Genomic DNA, 21,756 nt, shown 5'->3' on the forward strand with positions numbered 1-21,756 from the left:
TTTTTCCAAGGGATCTTCATGACCCAGGGATTGAACCCTGGTCTCATGCATTGTAGGCAGGTTCTTCACCATCTGAGCCACCAGGGAGGCCCTCATATAGTGGTCTCTTTAAAAAACAAAAATTAAAAAAAAAATTAATTTATTTATTTAGCTGTGCTGGGTCTGAGTTGCCACACTCAGGCTCCTCGCTAGTTGTGGCATGCAGGCTTAGGTGCCCCACAGAATGTGCAACCTTAATTCTCCGACCAGGGTCAAACTCATGTCCCCTGCAGTCAAAGGTGGATTCTTAACCACTGGACCACCAGGGAAGACCCTCACATGGTGGTCTTGAAGGAACATTTTCCCCAAGCACCATTATTTCTTTTTCTAACCATGTTTCAGTACAAAATTAATGAAAGATATTTTTATTCAATCAGCTTGATGACCAGTAGTATCTTTCTTGTTGCCCTGACTTATTAAATACACTGGCAAAAATGAAGCAGAAGCTGGTCTCAGAAAACCTAAAATATTACAGTTTCAAGATTTTAAGTATTTCAAAATAAAAACTTGTATTGACAAAATTCACATCCCTTAAGAATTATCTAGAATTTAGCACCAAAAGAAATTTCCTAGTTGCAAGACACATTCTATTAAAAGCTCACCACTCACGCAGTTTCTATTGAGAATGCACAAGAACAGATTAAAGATGCTCCTAATCTCACATAAACAGTCTGAAACACACACGTCATCTTTGCTTACAGCCAAAAAAAACTAAACATAAGAGAAGAATTAAAACAAAAAAATATCCACGCCTCATATATGGGAATCTGAGGCTCGGTTTCTTCCTCTAATATAATCAGTTTTTACAAGACCCATTCTTCCATATTTCAAATCCTCTTGTGACCTTAAAAATATATCTTTTCTAAAAGCTTATCTTTCAATCCCTTAAAATCTAAGGTGGGAAAATATCCCTACATAAAGAAACTCAATGAAGAAGTAAGTCTTTTTTTTTTTTTTTTAAATTTTCCTTTGTCTCTTTTGTTATGTTTTTGCGGATGACCCCCTTTCCCCATGTCACACTGGGACCTGCAGGAAAACTGGATTGTTACAGACTCCTTCAAGGATACAGGAAAAACCTGATGCAATCTGAGAGGTGTTACAAACAAAGCCAGATTTCACAATGCTTAAGCCAAGAACAGGGAGGGTGGATGTGGGAAGTGAGAGACCTTCTCTCCAACTCTCACTTAAGAGTCTCTTTCCAAGACTCAGGATACATATTTGCGAGGTGATGTGACCTTGAAGGTTTCGACTGTACCTCGATTTAGAAAGACCAATCAGAATGGATGATTCCACTCAATCTAGACAGATAAATGGAAAGGGGACATGCAGTAAACACAACCAATTACACAGCTACATTCTTCGTGGTTTCTTCCTTCTTAAGTTCATGGGCTGTGTAGGTTAATTTTTTTTTTTTTCGCCCAAGCAGCATGCAGGATCTTAGCTCCCCATCCAGGGATTGAACTCGAGGCCCCTGCATTGGAAGCGCAGTCTTAATCACTGAACCCCAGGGACGTACCCCCTGCTTTTTTTCTCCTGCAGGTTAAATTAAAAAAATAAAATAAAATAACCTATTCAACAATGAATACATGTAGAAAATGGAATATTCAATAGGTACCAAAGGGTGAAGTATGAAAAGAAGGTGACCTCCCTCCCTGTCTCAGGCATCAGGCTTCCCCCACTTGGGATAACCACCTGTCCTGGTTTATACTCTGTCTTCCTCAGCAACATCCCCAATATTCACAGTCACAACCACACACTCCACAGGCCCGGTAAAACACTCCCTTGATGGCCAAAGACACAGACCCACAGATTCATAGAGAGGAAGGTCTCCCTTTCATACATAACTCCTTCATTTGTGAAGTTAAGGAAATGTTTCATTTCCAACATGAGAGAAGCGTGGGCAAATAAGATCAACACAATTGATGCAAGACCACCGTGAAGACAGCATCTTCACTTACTATGTTGAGGATGCATTTTAATGTCTTGAGGCTTGTTTATTCTGTGCTGGCAGAAACCGAGAATGACAACTCGGTTTCTTCTCAATGTCAGATTGGCTTTTTCCTTTCAGACATTGGGGTGACCTGTCAGGGGCTCTTCCGCATGAGACGGCGGGTCATTCATGTAAGACACTGAGGCTGCCATGTGCATACCTCAGACATGAGAGAATCTGCAATATTGCTTCCAAAACCATTAGTTGCTTTTTTTTTTTTTAAGATTTTTTTTTTTTTGATCTGATGAGGACCATTTTTGTTGTTGTTTGTTTAAGTCTTTACTGAGTTTGTTACCATATTGTTTCTGTTTTATGTTTTGGTGTTTGGCCACGAGGCATCTGAGATCTTAGCTCCCTGACCAGGGATCAAACCTGCATTTCCTTCATCGAAAGGCAAAGTCTTAACCACTGGACCATCAGGGAATTCCCCAAAATTAGTTTCTTAAAGGAGAGAAAATATGCACTTTTACCTCCTCTTCCCAAATATAGGTAGTATTCACAGAAATAAATATTGAGTTATAAACTGCTGAAAGCATGCTAAGTCGCCTCAGTCACCTCCAACTCTTTGCAACCCTGCAGACTATAGCCCACCAGGCTCGTCTGTCCATGGGACTCTCCAGACAATAAAACTGGAGTGGGGTGCCATTCCTTTCTCCAGGGGGTCTTCCCAACCCAGGAATCAAACCCGCACCTCTTCTGTCACCGGCACAAGCAGGCAGGTCCTTTACTAGTGCCACGTGGGATAATGAGCTGAGCACAATGTCCGTCACATGGTAAACAGTCACTGCTCATAATTACTACTACTATCATTAAAATTAGCAACCAAATATTAAAATTGCTATTAAGCAAAAAGATTCAGAAGAAAGATGATAAAAGGAACCTAGATTAAATGGGCAATAGGGAAACCCTTGGAAAGAAAGGTTTCTGAAGAAGCAATAGTTAACATGATTCTTAAAGAATAACTGGACATTCAGCAGGTAGGAAGGAACATGAGGAAGGAACATTCCAGGCAGAGAAAACAGCACTGATGGTGAACTGAGACAGAAAGGTAGATTGTATCTTTAATGGAAAGTAACCCAGCATCATGGTTCTGGGTTCATCCCCAGTGGATCTCCATCAGGGCCCTTCTGGACCAGCCCAGCTCCTATCTGGGTCACTACCATGGTCCTTCTGTCCCACAGGATAGTGAGATTCTGGGACCCTCTTGACAGGGCTAGAGTGATGGAACAACTCCCCTCCAAGCAGCTCATCTCACAGAACAGAGACCCAAGTCTTTGATTATATCATCAGAATCATTCCATCTTCAAAGACAGTGCCAGGAACATGGGAGACAGAGCTTGCATCTCACATTTGCCAGGGGTGCACATGGGGCCCCATCCACAGCAGAGGCAATCTGTCGACTGCTCTTTCCACGTGCCATTTCACAGAGCTCAAGTTTAGCCATTTTGCCCCAAAGGAAAGGCCTGAGACTTGATGTCTTAAGACTGGATGACAACTGTAATGAAATTCCAAAGAAAATGTAGATACTGTTTTCAAAGAAAAGCTATAAGCTTAACCCTGGAAGCTGATGTTTCCTACCTTCTGTATATACTGTGCTTCTCAGTCTTACAGTCGGACCACACGCAATATTCTACTAGAGAAAAATAAAGAGAAAAGGTTTTACCTAAGAAGATGACTTCCACCCTGCTGGGTTGGTGCATGAAATTATGAGTAAGCTTGCTGATAATGGCTGTAAATATAACACATAACCGACAAAAAAGCACAGTCTTAAACGATCCTTTACATGCCACTTTTTCTATCCTATTAAGATGCTCGTTGTTTCTTTGATTTATCTGATAATAAATTTTTGATGACTGGTAAGTCTCATAAAATTGCTCTGGTGCTGACTACACTGATTAATAAGTCTGAAGAATCGAAAGTGTCAGGAATTCATGTGTATGAATAAGTTACTGCCAAACATATATTAGGGATTCCATAAAATATAGAATAAAAAAGGTTGATCTGGTCATTTTAGCTTGTATCTGTTTTCCTGTAACAATTTACATTCAGGGTCATCATCATCTTCCATGGCCTTTAAAAATAAATAAATAAAGTGAAATCCACATGGGGGCAAAATCAATAATAAAACTAAAATAAAAAAATAATGAATTGTTATAGACAATCAAACATGTTTCCCAGAGAAACAGAGAACTGAGAATTAGAACTCATTGCTGAGGTGACTCTTAAGAGATGACCCAGCTTGAACCTCATTCCTTTAAAATGGCAAAGCTGAAAATGGGTGTGATGAAGTTATCTGCCACTCACAAAAGTGGGACTGGGAGCCACCTCTAAGACCAGTGCTTCAAGAACAGACTTTTTTTTTCCCCTCTGTTTCCTCACAGGTCCCAGAGAAGTCCATCACTGACTTTTTACGCCACAATGCAATATCTGAAAATATGCTCTCCATGTCTGACGTCTGCCCCGCACTGCAGAAGCTAACCAGCTTTAGTTACATGAGAAGGGAATTCAGTGCCCTGACCTTAGTAGTTTTGACCGTGCCCAGTTAAGACCCCAGAAATCTCCTGAGACAGGTTGCAAGATGGGATAAAAGGGCTCCAAATGTGGTTACTGAAACCCCAAGATGCAAGAAGAAATCCCTGATTTCTTCACACTGTACAGGGCAAAACACCAGTAGCCACCAGGTAGGACCATAAAGCAGAGAGAGAAAATTGCACATCTACCAGTCAGGGTCCCAGAGCAAGAAGGACCAGGGGCACCCCCACCCCCGTGCTGCATCTTGCAGCCACAGATTCTTGCTAAAGATAACAAGGCAAGGTCCAATGGTGGGAGCTCTATGGAACTCTCCCCTCTTCAACTGTCTAGCTGAATTCAACAAAGCAGGACATTTTGTAAGGTGCCCTTCGCTCCCAAGGGATCTTCAGATTCTAACCAGCTTCTGTTTCAACATAGTCTGTTCTTAAAGAATGATTACAAATAAAAACACTGACCCCTCTGCTAAACCAGAACCTAACCTCGGTGTCCCTAAAATCAAACAATGGTGAATTCACGTGTTTTGAAAGAAGCTTTAAGTCTGAAAGTCAAATGCCTAAGAAAGGCATGGTGAAAAAAAAAAAAAAAAAAAAGAAAGGCATGGTGGAAGGCCAGGGGGGAGGGGTGGTTTAGACCTTCCAGAGGCATTTAAACACATTTACTGATAAAGAGAATGTGCCTACAGGGAGGTTGTGGGGGCTACAGAAGAAAGACAGGGTGGTGGAACAAACTACAGAGAACTGAATACAGTGGAGTCACCACAGAGTTAGGGGCTGGACTGTGCCGTTACTCTGAATGTGACCGTATTTGAAGATGGCAGGGTCTTTATGGGGTAATCAAATTAAACCTTAGAAAAAAGCAACATTGTTCACACCTTGATCTTGCGATTTCTAGAGCTGTTAAGATAATAAATTTCTGCTCAGTGGCTAAAACAGCCAAAATCAGACAAAATTAGGTAGCAGCAGGAAAAAAAAAAACAAAAAACCAGAAGAAGGCGGGGTGCTTACTCAGTAAATAAAACAGCCTAAGTAAAATAACCAAAATCTCAATAACAATTTATGTATTCTCTAAACACACACTGTGTCACTGGATGGAGGGAAAAAGAAGTATACACATTTTGAAGGTGATAAAACTGTACGGGTTCCAAATGAGACTGTTTGAAAATTAACTATGACAGTGGAACACAATATTTTCTTGACCGCAAACTTTTTACATCATGAGTCTTAAAAAATACATATGAAATGATATAGTCAAGCACAAGAGAACCAAATCTAGAGGGTTCTTTCCTTAATAGTTGATGAATAAATTGGATGTCAGTAAATGTCAGTGGACATAAAACTCATACTTTCTATCTGATTGACAAAAATGCCTTTCATAAGATTACTCACTCTAAATTACAGTATCTAACATTACAGGAGAACACTTAATTGTCAAAAATTACAAAAAAACAAAACCCCAACAATGCCTGAACAGAATAAGAGACCAGAGCTCAATAAAAAGTCAGCATGTAATAAATATTACCATGTAGAGAATAGAAATTAGACAGTTTTGTTTGATTATAAAGTGCCACTTATTAATTTATCTCTCCAATAAAAACAGCAAAGGCAGGCAATAACTCAACTTAGCTGGACAGGAAGCATCCAGCATTGAACTTGAAGACTGCTGGGAGTTAATAAAGGTTATCAATATGTAGGGTGGACCACGTCTTTGAGTAGGTCAATATTTCATAATTCGATATGATCACTTCAAGTGAGTTATCATCTAAAAATGGAACTCAAAATAGTTTTTTTGGAAGAGGAAGTAACCTGACACATTTCCTTTTTGGAGTGCAGATGCAGCCTAGATTATGTTTATTTTCCTTCTGTCAAGGGGGACAAATTATCTGTATTCTATTTACCTTCAATTGATACTGTAATACATCATATTGAACATTACAGATGCACAAGACAAGTGGAAGGCAGGCTTGAGAGTCAATATACAAGGACGGAGGAGATGCACAGTGAGGGGAGGAGACAGACATGATTGTTTTGCCTTTAAAATCACGCATAAAAGTCTCTTGTGGCATAAGGATCAGAGTAAACATCACTCTTCTTGCCTTGATGGAGCAGTTATGTTTTTTCTCATTTGCCCCTCTAAGTTTATTTGCGACTCTTTCATGATAACTGCCCTCGTCGTGAAATAAACTGCAAAAAGACTGACAGAACCTCAGCTCATGGGTCAAACATGATGCCACAGTGCTCACCCAGCACAAAGTGGCTGAGGAGTGACTGCCTCACAGGACCAGAGATGAACGTGCAGACTGAGGGAGTCTTTTCCCAAGTCTGTATTTGCATCTAAGGCACGTCAGGGTGAAAGACATTTCAGCACACCTATAAAACGGGGTTTCCTGGACACTTTCAGAAATTCCAACTTAGCCTCCTGAAGCTGGTTTCCAAACCCTGGCAGAGTTCACCTTTGACCTTTACAGCGGAAGGGGATGGAGGTTCCCTAATGCACCCTTCCAGGCTCTGTGTCCACTAGGCATGTCAAATGGGCAGCACTGTTCACTTAAAAAACTGAACTGTTTCACATGAGCTATAAAATTATAGGAAAGCTTCAAAAGGCATGTACATACTTTATACATTGAAGAAATGGACATGCATGAAGAAAAAGGAAAAATACTAACGATCTCTGAAGTACATCTGAACAGCAGTGCTAAACTACTTAAAAAGCAGAAAAGTTAAACTCCTTTTAAATGTAAATTACAGTAAGCAATCTATCAAAAATGGAAGAGAAAAAGAACTGTCCTGCACTCTACCTCACATAATCTGTTTTCTTCCTTAAGAGGGGAGAGATAAATTTACCAGGGCAATTAATAGCTCACGGCTACACAAAGAAAAGAGACGATGGACCAAGTCAAAGACTAAGGTTGATGTTATGTCCTGTCCTGACCTAACTCAGTGGAATTAACATTTGTCAACTCCTTATACTGGTAGCATACTAGCTGGAGAACAAGGAATGATATGTAATTCTCATCACTGAAAGTTAACATGAAATAAGGGATGTGACATGGTACCGTCCAAAAGACAACAAATTTTATGGGTTTCCTTTTTTTCTTTGGTATTTCTTAGCAAGGTTTGTTAAATGAACAGTTACATGCAAATAGGTCCAGAAATGTCAAAAGTTTGAATCATATTTTGTATTATGGAGGAAATGTGAGAATCCACTTAATAACTTAAAGAAAGAACTAAAATCACACATGTAGCATCTATAAAGGAAATAGACATTACCAGGAGCATGATACACAGTCAGCTTTTAAAAACAATCTTTATGTCTGAAGGCTTTAGTTAGGAAAAATTGGTTCTTCTTTTTCATGTCTAATGTAAAGAAATACTGTGCTTCTCGGGCTTAGGTAGAGCTATTTTCAGATACAGTAATAAAAGAGAAAAGTCTTTGTCTTCTTGTGTATCTACTGTCACTACATAAAAGAAGTCCACTAACAGCTAGCAAGGTCCTGGCAGATTAACCCTCTCCTCCAGCCTTCTGTGATATTTATAAAACCATCTGCTTGTTCAGTGCATCCATTTTTACACTTCACCCGAAAAATAACGTTTGGAGAGTTTTATTAGACAGGATTTCCTTCTGCAAAGGGCTGTCTTAAATAAATGGGATCACCGATTAAGTTCAAAATTTTTTAGCCTTTTAGTAGACCAGCTGTATCTATTATGTAAGGCCCTTCTAAGTCAGCAGCCATTACAGGATATAGCAGTTAAGAAAGCCCAGGTACGGCTATTCTCAGACAGGAAAAAATCTGCCTGCCAACACACAACACACCAGTTTGCGGGTTTGATCCCTGGGTCAGGGAGAGCCCCTGGAGAAGGAAATGGAAACACACTCCAGTATTCTTGCCTGGGAAATCCAATGGACAGAGGAGCCTGGCAGGCTACAGTCCATGGGGTTGAAAAGAGTCGGACGTGACTTAGCGACTAAACAATAACAACATGGTCACTCTAGCCTCTAATAGGTTTGCCCAAGGTGCAGAACAAAAGAAGACATTTCTTTGCTTTAATTGTACAAGTAAAACAGCTTGAGAAACAATATGAACCAGAATCAAAGTCCTTATTCCTCCTTACGAACTAAACAGGATGATTTATTTTACTCGATTTCCAAGGGAAGAGAAATTTGCCTGCATTTTCCCATCAGTGCCCACCACTCCCCAAGCACTGCTTGGTTAAAATGTTTCCGCTAAGTAACCTGAATAATAGTATGAATGTCTTTGCATGGGACTGAAAAACAAAACAGAAAAGCACGTGAGTGTGGCACCTTTCGATGGACAGCAAAGAAAGTCACAAGATGGAAGAATGATGGGGAAGGAGCTTTTGAGTTATGCCAGTCTGGAAATGAGGCTTTAGGACTGCCAGGCATTACAAATTGCAGCCTTCATGAGAATGCCTGTTTTCCAAATGTCGCTTTCAACCGACACGGTTTCCGCTTAACATTTGTCAAACCTCTTCTTTTGTTAAGAGTTAACGTGTCAGCTTTTAAAATGGCTTGCAGTTTCCATCCACCTTCCTTGATGGAAATGTGAAAAGTGTGAGTTACTCCCTTTCACAAAGAATCTTATCAAGGATCCTGACTCCAATCTGACTTCTCCTCTCGGCGACCAAAAAAAAAAAAAAAAAATCTGCCTTCTGGAAGCTTAATAAGCGGTGACGATCTGATCATAACTCTGCACAGAAACAGAAGTTACTCGACAATAGCCTACAATGCTAACGCGCTTGTAGGGTTTGAGCGTCGACATCCAGAAGGAGCCAATTCCTTTGACAGAGGGAATAAGTGACAACAAGCGGGCAACGCAATGACACCAGCCAATATGTTCCCTTTGCTGAAAGTACGATAAATGAACAAAGAGGAAGCTCCGTCTGAGGAATCATCAGAATGTGATGAATGCCCCAAACGTACCCCCAAAACAACCTCCTGAAGAATCGCCTCTCAGCACTCTCCCAGCCCACACCTGCCCACATCCCGTCCTGTTCCATCCTCATCCACTTAAATCCCTGCCAAGTATTTTAATTCCTCCTAAACACTGACTTCCCTGTTTTGTTTCAAACATCCATGTCACCTCTCGGAGTCTGTTAAGAGTCTGGAAATCAGATAATTCATCTCTCCTGGACTGTCGCTGCACGAGACTCGGAAGGCCTCTTAGGATGCGCTGGGAACAGGAAGGTCACCTTGAACCTCAACCAGGGACACGAAGGGAAATGAAATGAGCTGGTGAGTTCTTAAAGCTCTCATTTAGGTAACGGGTCGATTGGTTAGAAAGGGGAGGAAAAAAAAAGGAGATTCATTGGTATTTTAAGTGCCAGAATAAAAAATTAAAATATGCTTTTATGACAGGCTAAAGATCAATATATATAAAAAAAGGATTTTTTTAATTGGAAGGGGTGTACATGACTTATATAAAGAGAGATGAGGAAGTGAAGATTAGAAACTACAGGTTTTAACATAAAGAATCTAACACTAAGGTACCAAATAAGACATTTGCCTTGTTTAAAAAAATATCGGTGTAATACATAAACTGCCTCCGTGCAAGTCATCACATGTACAGTTTTACAAAAGTAGCCAAATATCTGCTAATTAGATTTAATTTCTCAGAGAGTTGAGAAATCCTATAAGTCCTCTAATTATGAAGTGACTACTTAAAAAAAAAAAGAATTAAATTTGATTTCTATTTACATGAGGATATACAAACATATACTTATTCTTCTAAAAGAGGACCTTAAGTTATAAAAATCAATAAAACATAGTGATGGCATTTTTGCACAAGTATATTTTTTTTAAAAACAGACTTGAGGCAGGGTCTTACTTGGTTCACAGGCCATGTTTCTGGCTGGTATGTTGATCAAGGAATGAAGGTCACTGCTCCACTGGGAGAACAGGAGGGCAGAAAGCTGGGATACAGAAAGTGGTTAACATTCTTCTCTTTCCGAAGGAGGGGAGAAGGGGAGAACTCTAAGAGAATTCACTTTAGGGAGGTCCCTGCTCCCAGGAGTTTAATGTCAAGGGCATTCTCGCAGCAGAGGCACACATACTCCTCTCAAATCAGTGAACAGAGCACTGACTGGTACCCCTGCAAAGGGGACAGTGGCTCTCCCACGCTTCTCTATGCTTTCCCATGCTGATTTAACTGGACAAAAGATAACAAAATTCTCCAAGAGGAAATCATGTAAAAAAATAAGCCGGTGGGCAAACTGCTTAGATGACTCTGATCCCCCAATATAAAATGCTATTGAAACAGACAAGAATATATACATCAAACATGGCATGGACTAAGTGGATCACAGATTCTCTTTCAAATAAGTATCAATAAACCCAGTTAACACCTCTCCTTTATCCAGAATCCTAATGACGTTCAAATAAACAGAAACCGCCTGTAATAGCACATAATGGTGATTAATTGCCTAATGACTCTAGTGTACTCAAAATCCATACATTCACAATGTAATCTCTTAGAAATGAAATGAAAATTAGAAGCACTTTCCTATGCACTGTACTCTAATTCTCTGTAAATTCTAAATTAGTGTATTAGTATAAATCCTAAATTAGGGTAGATTTAAAAAATCATTAACCAGAATAAACAACAGAGTGTTTCCCCCAATTCTGGATTAATAGTAGCTTATTTATTTTTCTGTAGTTATTATGTACAATGTTTTTCTAATAGTACACCACCCTACAAACCAAAGCACTGCATAACCTTCCATTCACTAATGAAACATTAGAGGCTAATCTAAAACTGATGCTAGCAACGATTAAGAATTTAAGAGAAACCAAACGAACAATAAACAGCTAATTTGCAATTATACTTTCACACATTTTCATGATGAACTAGACAAATTTCCAACCCTGAGCTATGTTCATTAAAAAAAAAAAACTATATATGTATAATAATTGCTCATATCTATGTGGTTCATGAAACAATAACACACACCCTACACATCTCTCATTTTACTCTTTAGTAAGTCTTATGACATAAGATAAATATTAAGATGTCAAAAAAAATGTTAAGGTATCATCTTAAAAGAAATCTAAACCATGCTTCAAGTTGCATTCATATACAAGGATATGCGTCATTTTGGCAATTTCAGTTTATTCTGCTTGAATATATATCATTGTTCTTTCACAGTTTACCTTCTCTGTGATTCTGTCTGCAGGAAATATACCAAAAGGAGTCCCAGATGTGTCACCAGGAGCATGGCATCATGAGGACTCGTACTACCAGGACCACCACTGGCCATTCATGGGCTAGGACTCTGCCCTGTCAGTTAAATCTGACCCACTGTTCCAACACAGATCCAGAGAAAGCCGTGTGGAGCTGAGGGGCAGGGAATAGGTCTGACATCCAGGAAAAAAAAAGGGAGACTCCACTGGCTGAAGCCTTTAATGATCCCCGAGGTCTTCTCTAAGAGTTGGGATGTTAAATTCTCACTGGACACAAAAACAGATTAAACTTGACTGTGAATTGTTTCAAGTCTTTTGCAGTTGCTTAAAACTAGAGGTGGCTAGCTTTCAGCATTAGAGGGTCACTGAAGCACTGAGCGAAATGATCACTTCAATTTGGGGGTGGTGAGTGGGGGGAGCAGAAAATAGTAACAGAAGACACAGAAAGAGCAGAGCCGGTGGAAGTGGTAGAACTCCTTCTCACCCGAATACCCTGAGGAAAAGAGAGGCGGGAATACTTAGGTTTTAATGCTGGACCCCCCAGGGGTGCCCTGGACCAGAGGGAAGGACTTGGAAGATTTTGATGCTGCGACTTAAGCCAGCTGATCCCTCCTCGTTTTCTGTCTTATTTTTTCTCTTAAAGAGCAGAATGATGCTTTCTTAGTATGCTCTACTGATTTTATAAATAAACCACTTAACAATTTTGTTCACAGCATTTGTTATTCTCTGCATTCAAAGGAGAAAAGAATATGTTCTGATCTTAATGTGTCTGGTGAATTTCCTTAGTGCCACACATATTCAGCCAGTTTAATACCTTAAAAGATTTCTAAGCAAAACTGGTGTAAATTTCCTTTGACAAAAATGTGAATGAAAAATAATCTATAAATAAAGACAATTACTATCTGTGGTTGTTAAACTGGCATAATTACAAGTACCATAAAACCAGTCTATTTCATAAAATCACAGTCTACTTACTATTTGTACGTCTCGGAGCGGATGTATTCAAAAACATGGGACACGCCAAGCTGGAACTGGTCAGCGATAGGGGTAACCCAGGGATTGTTCTCTGCTTTGAATATCTGCTTCTGACCAGTTAAATCCAAGTTTCCTGAAAAGACGGAGAGAAAAAAAAATGAAGGTCATCTAACCAACAGAAATCAAATTCAAGAAGTAATGCATGCCTGGTAACCACAGCACAACCTTAAGCATCTTCTGAGTCATTTGATTTGTTTTAAAAACATTTAGCCCAAGTCATTGCTAGTCTATAAGCCATGTCAATGATTGCATACTGATGCAAGAAATTAGGAAGGAAGGGAAGGCGATAAGGCGAGAGGGGAGAGGGAGGAGAAGAAAGAGGTAAGAAGGAAGTAAACTTGGAAGGAATGTATACAAATGTAGCATTTGCTTCATTTTTTCCAGTATTTGCTAAAGGAACAACAACGGCCTTCCAGAATAGAGAGAACCCTTAATATCAGGACATCCCCCAATTTCACCTTGACAGTGTGCATCACCATTTGTCCAGTAAGACTGAAACCTGATCTAATCAACACCACTTTTCATCAAAGCAGGACACAAGTGGAGAAAGATGAGAACACTGCCCATGTAAAACTACTACTGCCTCTCTCAGGTAGCATAAGCACATCTCAGAATCAGCACTAAACGCATCGCAATAACATGGTTAAGTGCAGAAATGCACACATATATATCCTACCTATTCACAAATCACCTGTGAAAAGCATTTCCTCCTTTGATTCTCCAGCAATCCCTAAAGTCAGTCATTGACATCACTTTACCGGTAAGAAAAAACACAGAAACTTGGGGAAATTAAGTAGTATCTCTAAGAACACAAAATGTCAGAGTAGGGATTTGAATCTAAGCCTTCTGACTCCAAATCTCTTATATATTTCTACAGTGTTTGGTGACTAAGTGTCAATCTAGATCAACCAAACATGAGCCAATGAAGGTAGCCAGCATCTGGGTACCATGTGTTGATGGCTCAGTTAATTATATATGTTTTTCTGTTTGGTATATTTGAAACTGGAAAAGGAAGTGTGAGAAAGAACTTCAAAGAACACACTTGCCTACGAGAGAGACAGATGTTACACAGTAGAGCTGCATGTGGTTTAAATGGCAGTCAGCTGGCTCACCGACATCCTTGCCCTGAAAGTCCTACTGACGAAGTCCATTTTCACACCCCTGGTCTACAATCTAAGATTGTTGAACAAAGACACCTAGCAATTATTCTTAATATTTCTGTCCTGTTCAGAGGCTCCAACTGCCAATTTTGTCATAACGAATAACTGCAGGATATGGAAAATATATTCTAAGGATGCAAGCACTGCTCAAAGCACATCACTTCCCAGCTAATCTGAACTTCAGAAATGAGAAAAAAACGTTTACTAGGACAGTGATGTAGTATTTCTTCTTAAAAGAAATGATGATACTCTAAATCTGCCTTCTTTCTGTTATATCAACGGAACTTGTATCACACTTCACTTTATTGTGCTCTGCACATCCTAATTACAGTTTTTATAAAGTGAAAGTTGCGGCCACCTTGCATCCAGCAAGTCTTTCGGTGCCATTCTTCCAACATCATCTGCTTACTTTGTGTCTCTGGGTCACATTTTGCTAATTCTTCCAATATTTTAAGCCTTTTTATCCTTATTATTTATGCTATGGTGATCTGTGATCAGTGATTTTTGATGTTACTACTACACGTCACTGAAGGCTCAGATGACGGTCAGCAGTTTTTATCAGTAAGAAAATTTTTAATATGTGTTTATTTTTGGCTGCACTGGGTCTCGGTTGCTGTGCACGGGCTTTCTCTAGCAGCGGTGAGCGGGGTCTACTCTCTAGATGCGGAGCGCAGGCTTCTGATTGCAGTGGCTTCTCTCATTGCCGCGCACAGGCTCCAGAGCTCATGGGTTTCAGTACCTGTGGCTCGCGGGCGTTAGAGCGCGGGCTCAGCAGTTGTGGCGAACGGGTTGAGTTGTGGCATGTGGGATCTTCCCAAACCAGGGATGGGCCCGGCAATGGCAGGTGGATTCTTGACCAATGAACCACCAGGGAAGTCCATCAGTGAGAACTTTTTAGCTAGATATGCACATTTTGGGGCCTCCCGGGTAGATCAGCAGGTAAAGGATCCACCTGCAATGCAGAGAGACCCCAGTTCGATTCCTGGGCCGGGAAGATCCCCTGGAGAAGAGATAGGCTACCCACTCCAGCACTGTTGACCTTCCCTGGTGGCTCAGACGGTAAAGAATCTGCCGGCAACATGGGAGACCTGGGTTTGATCCCTGGGTTGGGAAGATTCCCTGGAGGAGGGCATGGCAACCCACTCCAGTGCTCTTGCCTGGAGAATCCCATGGACAGAGGAGCCTGGCGGGCTACGGGTCACAAAGAGACAGACACGACTGAATGACTAAGTACAGCACACAGCACATGTAGATTTTTAGACGTGGCACTACTGCACAATTAACAGACTACAGTATAGTATAAATAAAACTTTAATATGCAGTGGGAAACCAACAAACTTGAATAATCTGCTTTATCGTGATATTTGCTTTACTGTGACGGTCTGAAATGCAAACTACAGTTATCTCAGAGGGGTGCCTGAATGAACTTGAAGCTATTCAGAATAACAGGAAAAACAGACCAACGGAAAAGTGATCCCTATTTCATAAAATGCTTTTAAAGAAAACAGATATTATGAAATAGTAAGAGAGTAATCCATCATGATATTTCCAAAGCTATTTAAAATCTGCTGGTTAAGTACAAAAATAAGCAGATACATTTCTCTCCAAGATTATCAATATTGTCAATTTCCTCATCTTAATGGTTAAACATTATTAGTCAGATATTAAATCACTTGGGAAATTAACGGGCTTTATGCTCTACACCGTGAGTCAGAAAACTGCTTGGGATACGTGGAAATGCAAATGCTGCACATACTGGGTTTAGCCAAATATCCTACGAAGGTGTAACACTACTGGCAGTGGACTGCTGTTTATATATTTTGCTTTTATCTTTACTTGGACAGGAGACAAGTTTTTCAGCTTCCCAAGAATCAAACTGATTGCTTGTTTAAATTTTGCTATAATTCTCATTTCCTCATTTGCTATACCCTATGTCCTCCTGTCCCTATAATTGTCTCATTACTTCTTTTTCTTCAATTTCCACTTTTCCTAAAAATGACTAGAACAGAAGTTTCTGGGGAAAGTCTTCCATTTACAAACAAGTCTGTATTTCTTAAGTGTCATGTTTACTTTAAGTTTTTAAAATATTTTTCGGCTATGCCACTCGGCATGTGGGATCTTAGTTCCCTGACCAGGGACTGAACACATGCCCCCCTGCGTTGGAAGCTCAGAGTCCTAATCACTGGACCACCAGGGAAGTTCCTGAAGTGTCGTGTTTTAAACGCACAGTGTATCATGTTGTGCACTGTCCTTAGGCAGCACAGTCACTGAGGGAAGGGCCGAGTGACCAGGTGATAGTAACCACGGGGCAGAAATTCTCCTAAAGTTGGGGGGTTACTAGAGGTAAAAGCCTCTTTCTTAAAACATTCACCTAATTCACAGCCTACACTTACCCAATATCCTCTTTCTGCCTTCAAGCCCTACCCTCTTACATTATCATGGAATCAACTGTGAAAAGAAATAATCAATGAGACCTTCAGAAAAAAAAAAAAAAGGTCTTCTAAAATGAGTAACCAAAAAAAAAGCCATGAAAAAAGCATAAATTACATAAAGACGTGAACGAATTTCTAAGCAAAGAAGATTTCCCTGATAGAGGTGGCTCTGCTCTACATATCTTTCTTCCTCATCCCCCCAAATTGGTTAGTCTAATGAAAAATTCAGTCTAACTTTCCCATGGGTAGAGTGTATCCGATGAACAAGCTTCCTGGAATCTGTCATTCACACATTACCATGAACTAACTCAACTGGACCGCTTTCCTATTTAACTTCTGGTTCAGATGGATGGGCATCACAGGAATATGACTTAAAAAACAAAACAAAAAAAAACTCTGGGGAAGAAGGAGGGTGGAAAGAGGAGAAGTAGCTGTGTCTGGAGCACAGAGGATTTCTTGGCTTGCTGTATTTTCAAGGCTCTGGGTCAGTGTGAGAACAATGTGAACCAGGGAAAGAGTTTAGGAAGGAGCCCATAGACAAGCCTCAGTTTTTCCAAATTTGCCCAGGGGAGCAGGAGAGGAAGACGGTTCTCTTCTTTCCCAGACTGCATTTCCAGCTCCCTCCCACCCAGGTGCAGGGTTTGCCTGAGACAGACTGGCTTCTGAAGCCATTTGCTGCAAGACGTCCACCTAGACATACTTCTCCTCAAGCAACGAAATACGAAGAAACTATATGGGACTAAAAGTAAGTGTGTGCAAGCGCAGCTGGGGCAAACATGGACAAAAGATACAAAAAGACCAAAAAAGCTGGACTGCCACTTCTAACTGGAGAAGGCAATGGCACGCCACTCCAGTACTCTTGCCTGGAAAATCCCATGGACGGAGGAGCCTGGTAGGCTGCAGTCCATGGAGTCGCTACGAGTTGGACACGACTGAGTGACTTCACTTTCACATTTCACTTTCACGCATTGGAGAAGGAAATGGCAACCCACTCCAGTGTTCTTGCCTGGAGAATCCCAGGGACGGGGGAGCCTGGTGGGCTGCCATCTGTGGGGCTGCAGAGTCAGACACAACTGAAGCGACTTAGCAGCAGCAGCAGCAGCCACTTCTAAAGAGCCTGGATCAAAAACTAGATGTTGGCAACTGCAAAAGCAGGGTCCTGTGCACCCCACCCTGCACTCAGTACCACCTAAATGGTGGGCAAACCACCTAAGCCACCCCTCCAGCCCAATCCTTGGACACACTCCTATCTTCACCCCATATAAGGAACCAGCTCCCTCACCCCTGGGGAGTGAGCAAGGGAACCTATCACCTGTTCTCATTCCTCCCTGCTGCAACAGGAGCCCGGATAAAGCCTTGCCTGAATTTATCTGGCCTCTAGTCAATTTCTATTGATTGGGAAAGGACATGAACCCTGATCAGCATCATGCCCACTAATCCAAGGGTACAGGTATGTTATGAACAGGTTTTAATGGATCATCCTTGAAATCAACATACAGGTACAGGAAAGAACAGCCTGTACTCTCCTACCAGCAACTGACAAACCTGCTTTCCAGTGTACTTAGTAACATCCTCTGACTAAGCCTGGAGTCTTTTTAATGGTAATCCTCTAAGAATAATGTACTAAAGTTCGATGCTCCCTGGTTGCCATATATGGAAAACAGACCTGGGGGAATAACGTCAAGAAAGGTCAGCTCTGTACCCTGGACCCTCTCTTCTGAGACCTCGAACCCTCCAGAGAGCTGTCAGTCCCTAGTACGTCTCTATTTAAACACTATCAACGGAGACACAAGAGGCAGAGGATGACGCTAATGACGCCTGCTAACTGGAGCACGCAGGGACTGCGGGCTGCAAGCTGGACGTGGTTGATTCGAGGAAGAGGAATCTCATACTGATGAAAGTTGGGAGTACACAGAACAGACCGTGAGCATTTTCATTTCTATCACTCCAAACTCATCTGTGCACTCTAGCTGGGGGAGGGGGAGGCTGGAGGGATGGAGTTACCCTCCCCCATCCCCATTTATTTACCTTAGTGTCAAACAATCCTCAGTCAGATTTAATACCAAACTTCAGATTCACAGGTGCTTCATGGAATACTGGAACTGGGAAGCCTAGCAGAAAAGTATGATTCATGTTCATTGACATGGGGTGTGTGGGGGGGGGGATGGGCGGTAAGACCACACAGTAGCTTTGTGGTGGACGCTATGCTTTTTTCCTTAACAAAGAAACACGAAACCCCTGCTTCATGTCCACAGCGCATCTTAAAGCAGGCAACTATTACAGATGACAGAGATGAAAACCGCACAAGCCAGAGCCAGCACCAGCGCCGACTCTACGGGCTGTAAGCAGACTCGGTGCGAGGGGAAACGCCTGTTTTATTTTCTGAGTTAATGTCACTGGCGGAGGGTGCAGTACCTGCTTCGGTGCAGCTGCGATCCTCCCAGCCGGCTCGGTGTCTCTGGCTTTCTCACCTCCCTCTGAACGAACGCAGCAATTTCAGAAGAGGGTTAAGATAATTAGAAGAAAGCTCAGCCATCATCCCATGTGAAAAGCTGACACCTGGCTCCTGGGGGCCCGGCAACAAGTTCCCCCGACCTCAGCCGAGCTCATCCATCAGCTGTCTGAAGCGGCTTCCCTCTGCAGTAATAACATGCAGGGAGCATCTCAGCGCCCCGTCAGTCAGGCTGCGGGAGCCCTAACTTGCCGCACGCTTGGCTGGCTCCAGTTAGGAGTCCTCGCCCATCTCCTTTATTAGAAGCCTGAGCAGCGCTCGGGTGCTGTTCTAACAAGGATCAGGCGGCAGGATTAAGCACTGTGACAAAGAGGATCTAATAAGCTAGAAAGAGGTGCACCCGCGGACACGCTGGCTGCCTCCCAGACACACATTCCCTCCGCTCGCCTCTCCGGTGGGGAGGCCCGGGCCACGTGGGGAGCCAGCCCGAGCCGTAATGAGTGGTGACCCTCTGACCGGCGCTGCCCTTAAGATCATCTGTCACTCACAGGCTGCTTCTGCAATTGCAAATTGGATTTTCCATTTTATTACCTGCAAAGGGACCACATGTGCTTCATCCCAGAACCTCGAGTACAGCAGCTCTGCCATGCGACGGTCTTTTGTAAAGGCTAAAGCGTGGAACACAAGCATTCCCCTCGCTAGTGAAACATGTGATCGGATGCAACAGGCCTCGTGGCCCCACTGATAAGCAGACTTGTTTGCACGTATAGAAATGGGTTGTTTTCATAATTCTACTGATAAGAATTCTTCCTGAGTACTCCAAATCCTGAAACGCATGGCCAGGAACATCGTTTATTGCATATTAAGCAATCAAGGCAACCTGGGCAAATTTTTCACGTCATCGAAGCATCATTCCCTTCCTCCCTAATTCCAAAATCCTGTGGAACACTTTTTAAATGAGTGCATCCTAACAGCCAGGCTCCCTTGCTCACGAAACTCCAAGGCCACCGTCTAACAAGGTAAAACTAGCAAACCGTGGCTGATGGGGTACTCTATCATCAGTATACTGGATTTGCCCAAACTCAGGAAACTGATTCACTGCTGAAGGAGTCTAGATGGGACATGATGACAGCTGAGAGATCACCTCTGCTCTGCAGTAAATCCACACACAGGAGCTAACCACAAACAACTCCAGCACAAAATAAAAGTGACATTAAGGGCTGCTCCAAATACATACATACAGATATCCTACATGTAAATCCCTAAGCTTATTACTATGTAAGAGGCTTCTAATTACAGAAGTGCATGATGGCAGCTGGAGATGGAAAGCTTCTATCTTTCTCACTTCTTCAGCAACTAACTTTATTGAATGGAAAACGAGCATGAGGCTTATAAAATCATGCTCACATTGGAATAATGTATGTTTGCTATAATAAAACACTGGAAACAACCAGAATGTTCAGTAGGTGAAAAGCAGAATAACATGGCTACTCAATGAAATGTTATCTGGTTATTAAAACAAATGACAAAGACTTGTATGTTTTGACTTAGGAAGAGATCTACACCCTAATTTTAAAAAATTCAGGGTATACTAAGTTTGTTATGATTTCATTTTTTAAAAAAAATATAGAAGAAGGAAATCTCATATTAGGGATACGAGGAAACGTTTAAGCGAAAAAGAGAAAGAGAAGAGAAGGACACATATCAAATTGTTAATATGGGTTTTCTCAAAGAGGGGAAATGAAGGTGGGGAAGGGATTTGAACTCATAGAATAAAGGGTAAATTATTTATTTTCTTTCTCAAGAACTCCATGTGATTACAAGTATGAATTATTTTTACGATTAAATAAGAATAAGGTGAATGAAAAGGATATCATCAAAAATAATTCAAAATGCAAGACGGATGCTAATTAGTACAAAGGCAGTGCCTTTTATTTAAAATGGCATCATCCCACTGCAGGAACAGCCTGATGGTCTGCTAAGCCGTAACTGGATTGAGAAGCAGGGTCTGAGGCTGCTGCTTTTTCTGGGCATCATCGATGCAGTCCAAGTAGGCTGGAATGTCTCATGACAGCTCTCAAATTTATTCTGCGGGGAATTCGAGGCCACACTGTCATTCTGGCAATTGTCTGCTTAGCCTTCTGGGAACACATTTTTAAAACAGGCATTTAGCTCTCTTAATACATACGATGCACTGCTGCTTTGTGAAACATACTAAAACTGTGACTCTTCCGATCTAGTCAAGGGAAGCATACAACTTAAATGAAAAAGACTTTTTAAAAAGCCCAACACCCTGCCAAATCAACAACAGCGGCCTCTGATTTATGTGTGTACTGTGTGGAGGAGCCCAGAAGCCCTTTTAAAGAATGAAGAAAAAGATCACTTTACAGTTTTCCCCAGTGCCCTTCTTGGCCATGTGACATCTGTGTTCCAGGTTAAGATGGACTAGAAAAGGGTCTCTCAGTCACTGGTAAATACAATTCCTCATCAACAGAGCCATGGGCATCCTCAGGGCTCACCACCATCGCTGCTTTATCCAGCAAGCCCCTGTCCATGGAGGTTTAGTGAATAACTCATGTTGTAAACCTGGCCTTTGTGTAGGATTTCCCCATTTTTCTTCTAAAGATGGGAGAAAAAACCTTTTGCTTAATAGATTTCCCTTTTATTGTTTATGTAACATCAGGAAGCATATTCTTTTAAAAAAAAAAAAATTTCTTTATATATTTAGCTGTGCTAGGTCTTAAGTTGGATCATGTGGGATCTAGAGTTCCCTGACCGGGGATTGAACTTGGGCCCCGGCATTGGGAGCACTAGATCTTGGCCACTGGACCACCAGGGAAGTCCCCAGGAAGTATATTCTAAAGCCCAGTGGGTCTGGCTCTGGCTGCCACATACCATTCACTGGCTTTCTGACCAAATGAC

General features: G+C 41.6%; 1 protein-coding gene across 1 annotated transcript in view; it reads right to left on the reverse strand.

Annotated features, from left to right (window-relative positions):
• The window catches only part of RSU1 (Ras suppressor protein 1), a 196,795-nt gene that overhangs the window by 81,935 nt on the left and 93,104 nt on the right, over positions 1 to 21,756 (reverse strand). Inside the window, exon 8 of the mRNA XM_043478402.1 lies at positions 12,731 to 12,863. Within this exon, the coding sequence (XP_043334337.1) occupies positions 12,731 to 12,863 (133 nt within the window). The remainder of the gene's footprint in view (positions 1 to 12,730; positions 12,864 to 21,756) is intronic.

Source organism: Cervus canadensis, chromosome 10 (genome assembly GCF_019320065.1).
Source record: "Cervus canadensis isolate Bull #8, Minnesota chromosome 10, ASM1932006v1, whole genome shotgun sequence".
NCBI classification, from domain to species: Eukaryota; Metazoa; Chordata; class Mammalia; order Artiodactyla; family Cervidae; genus Cervus; species Cervus canadensis.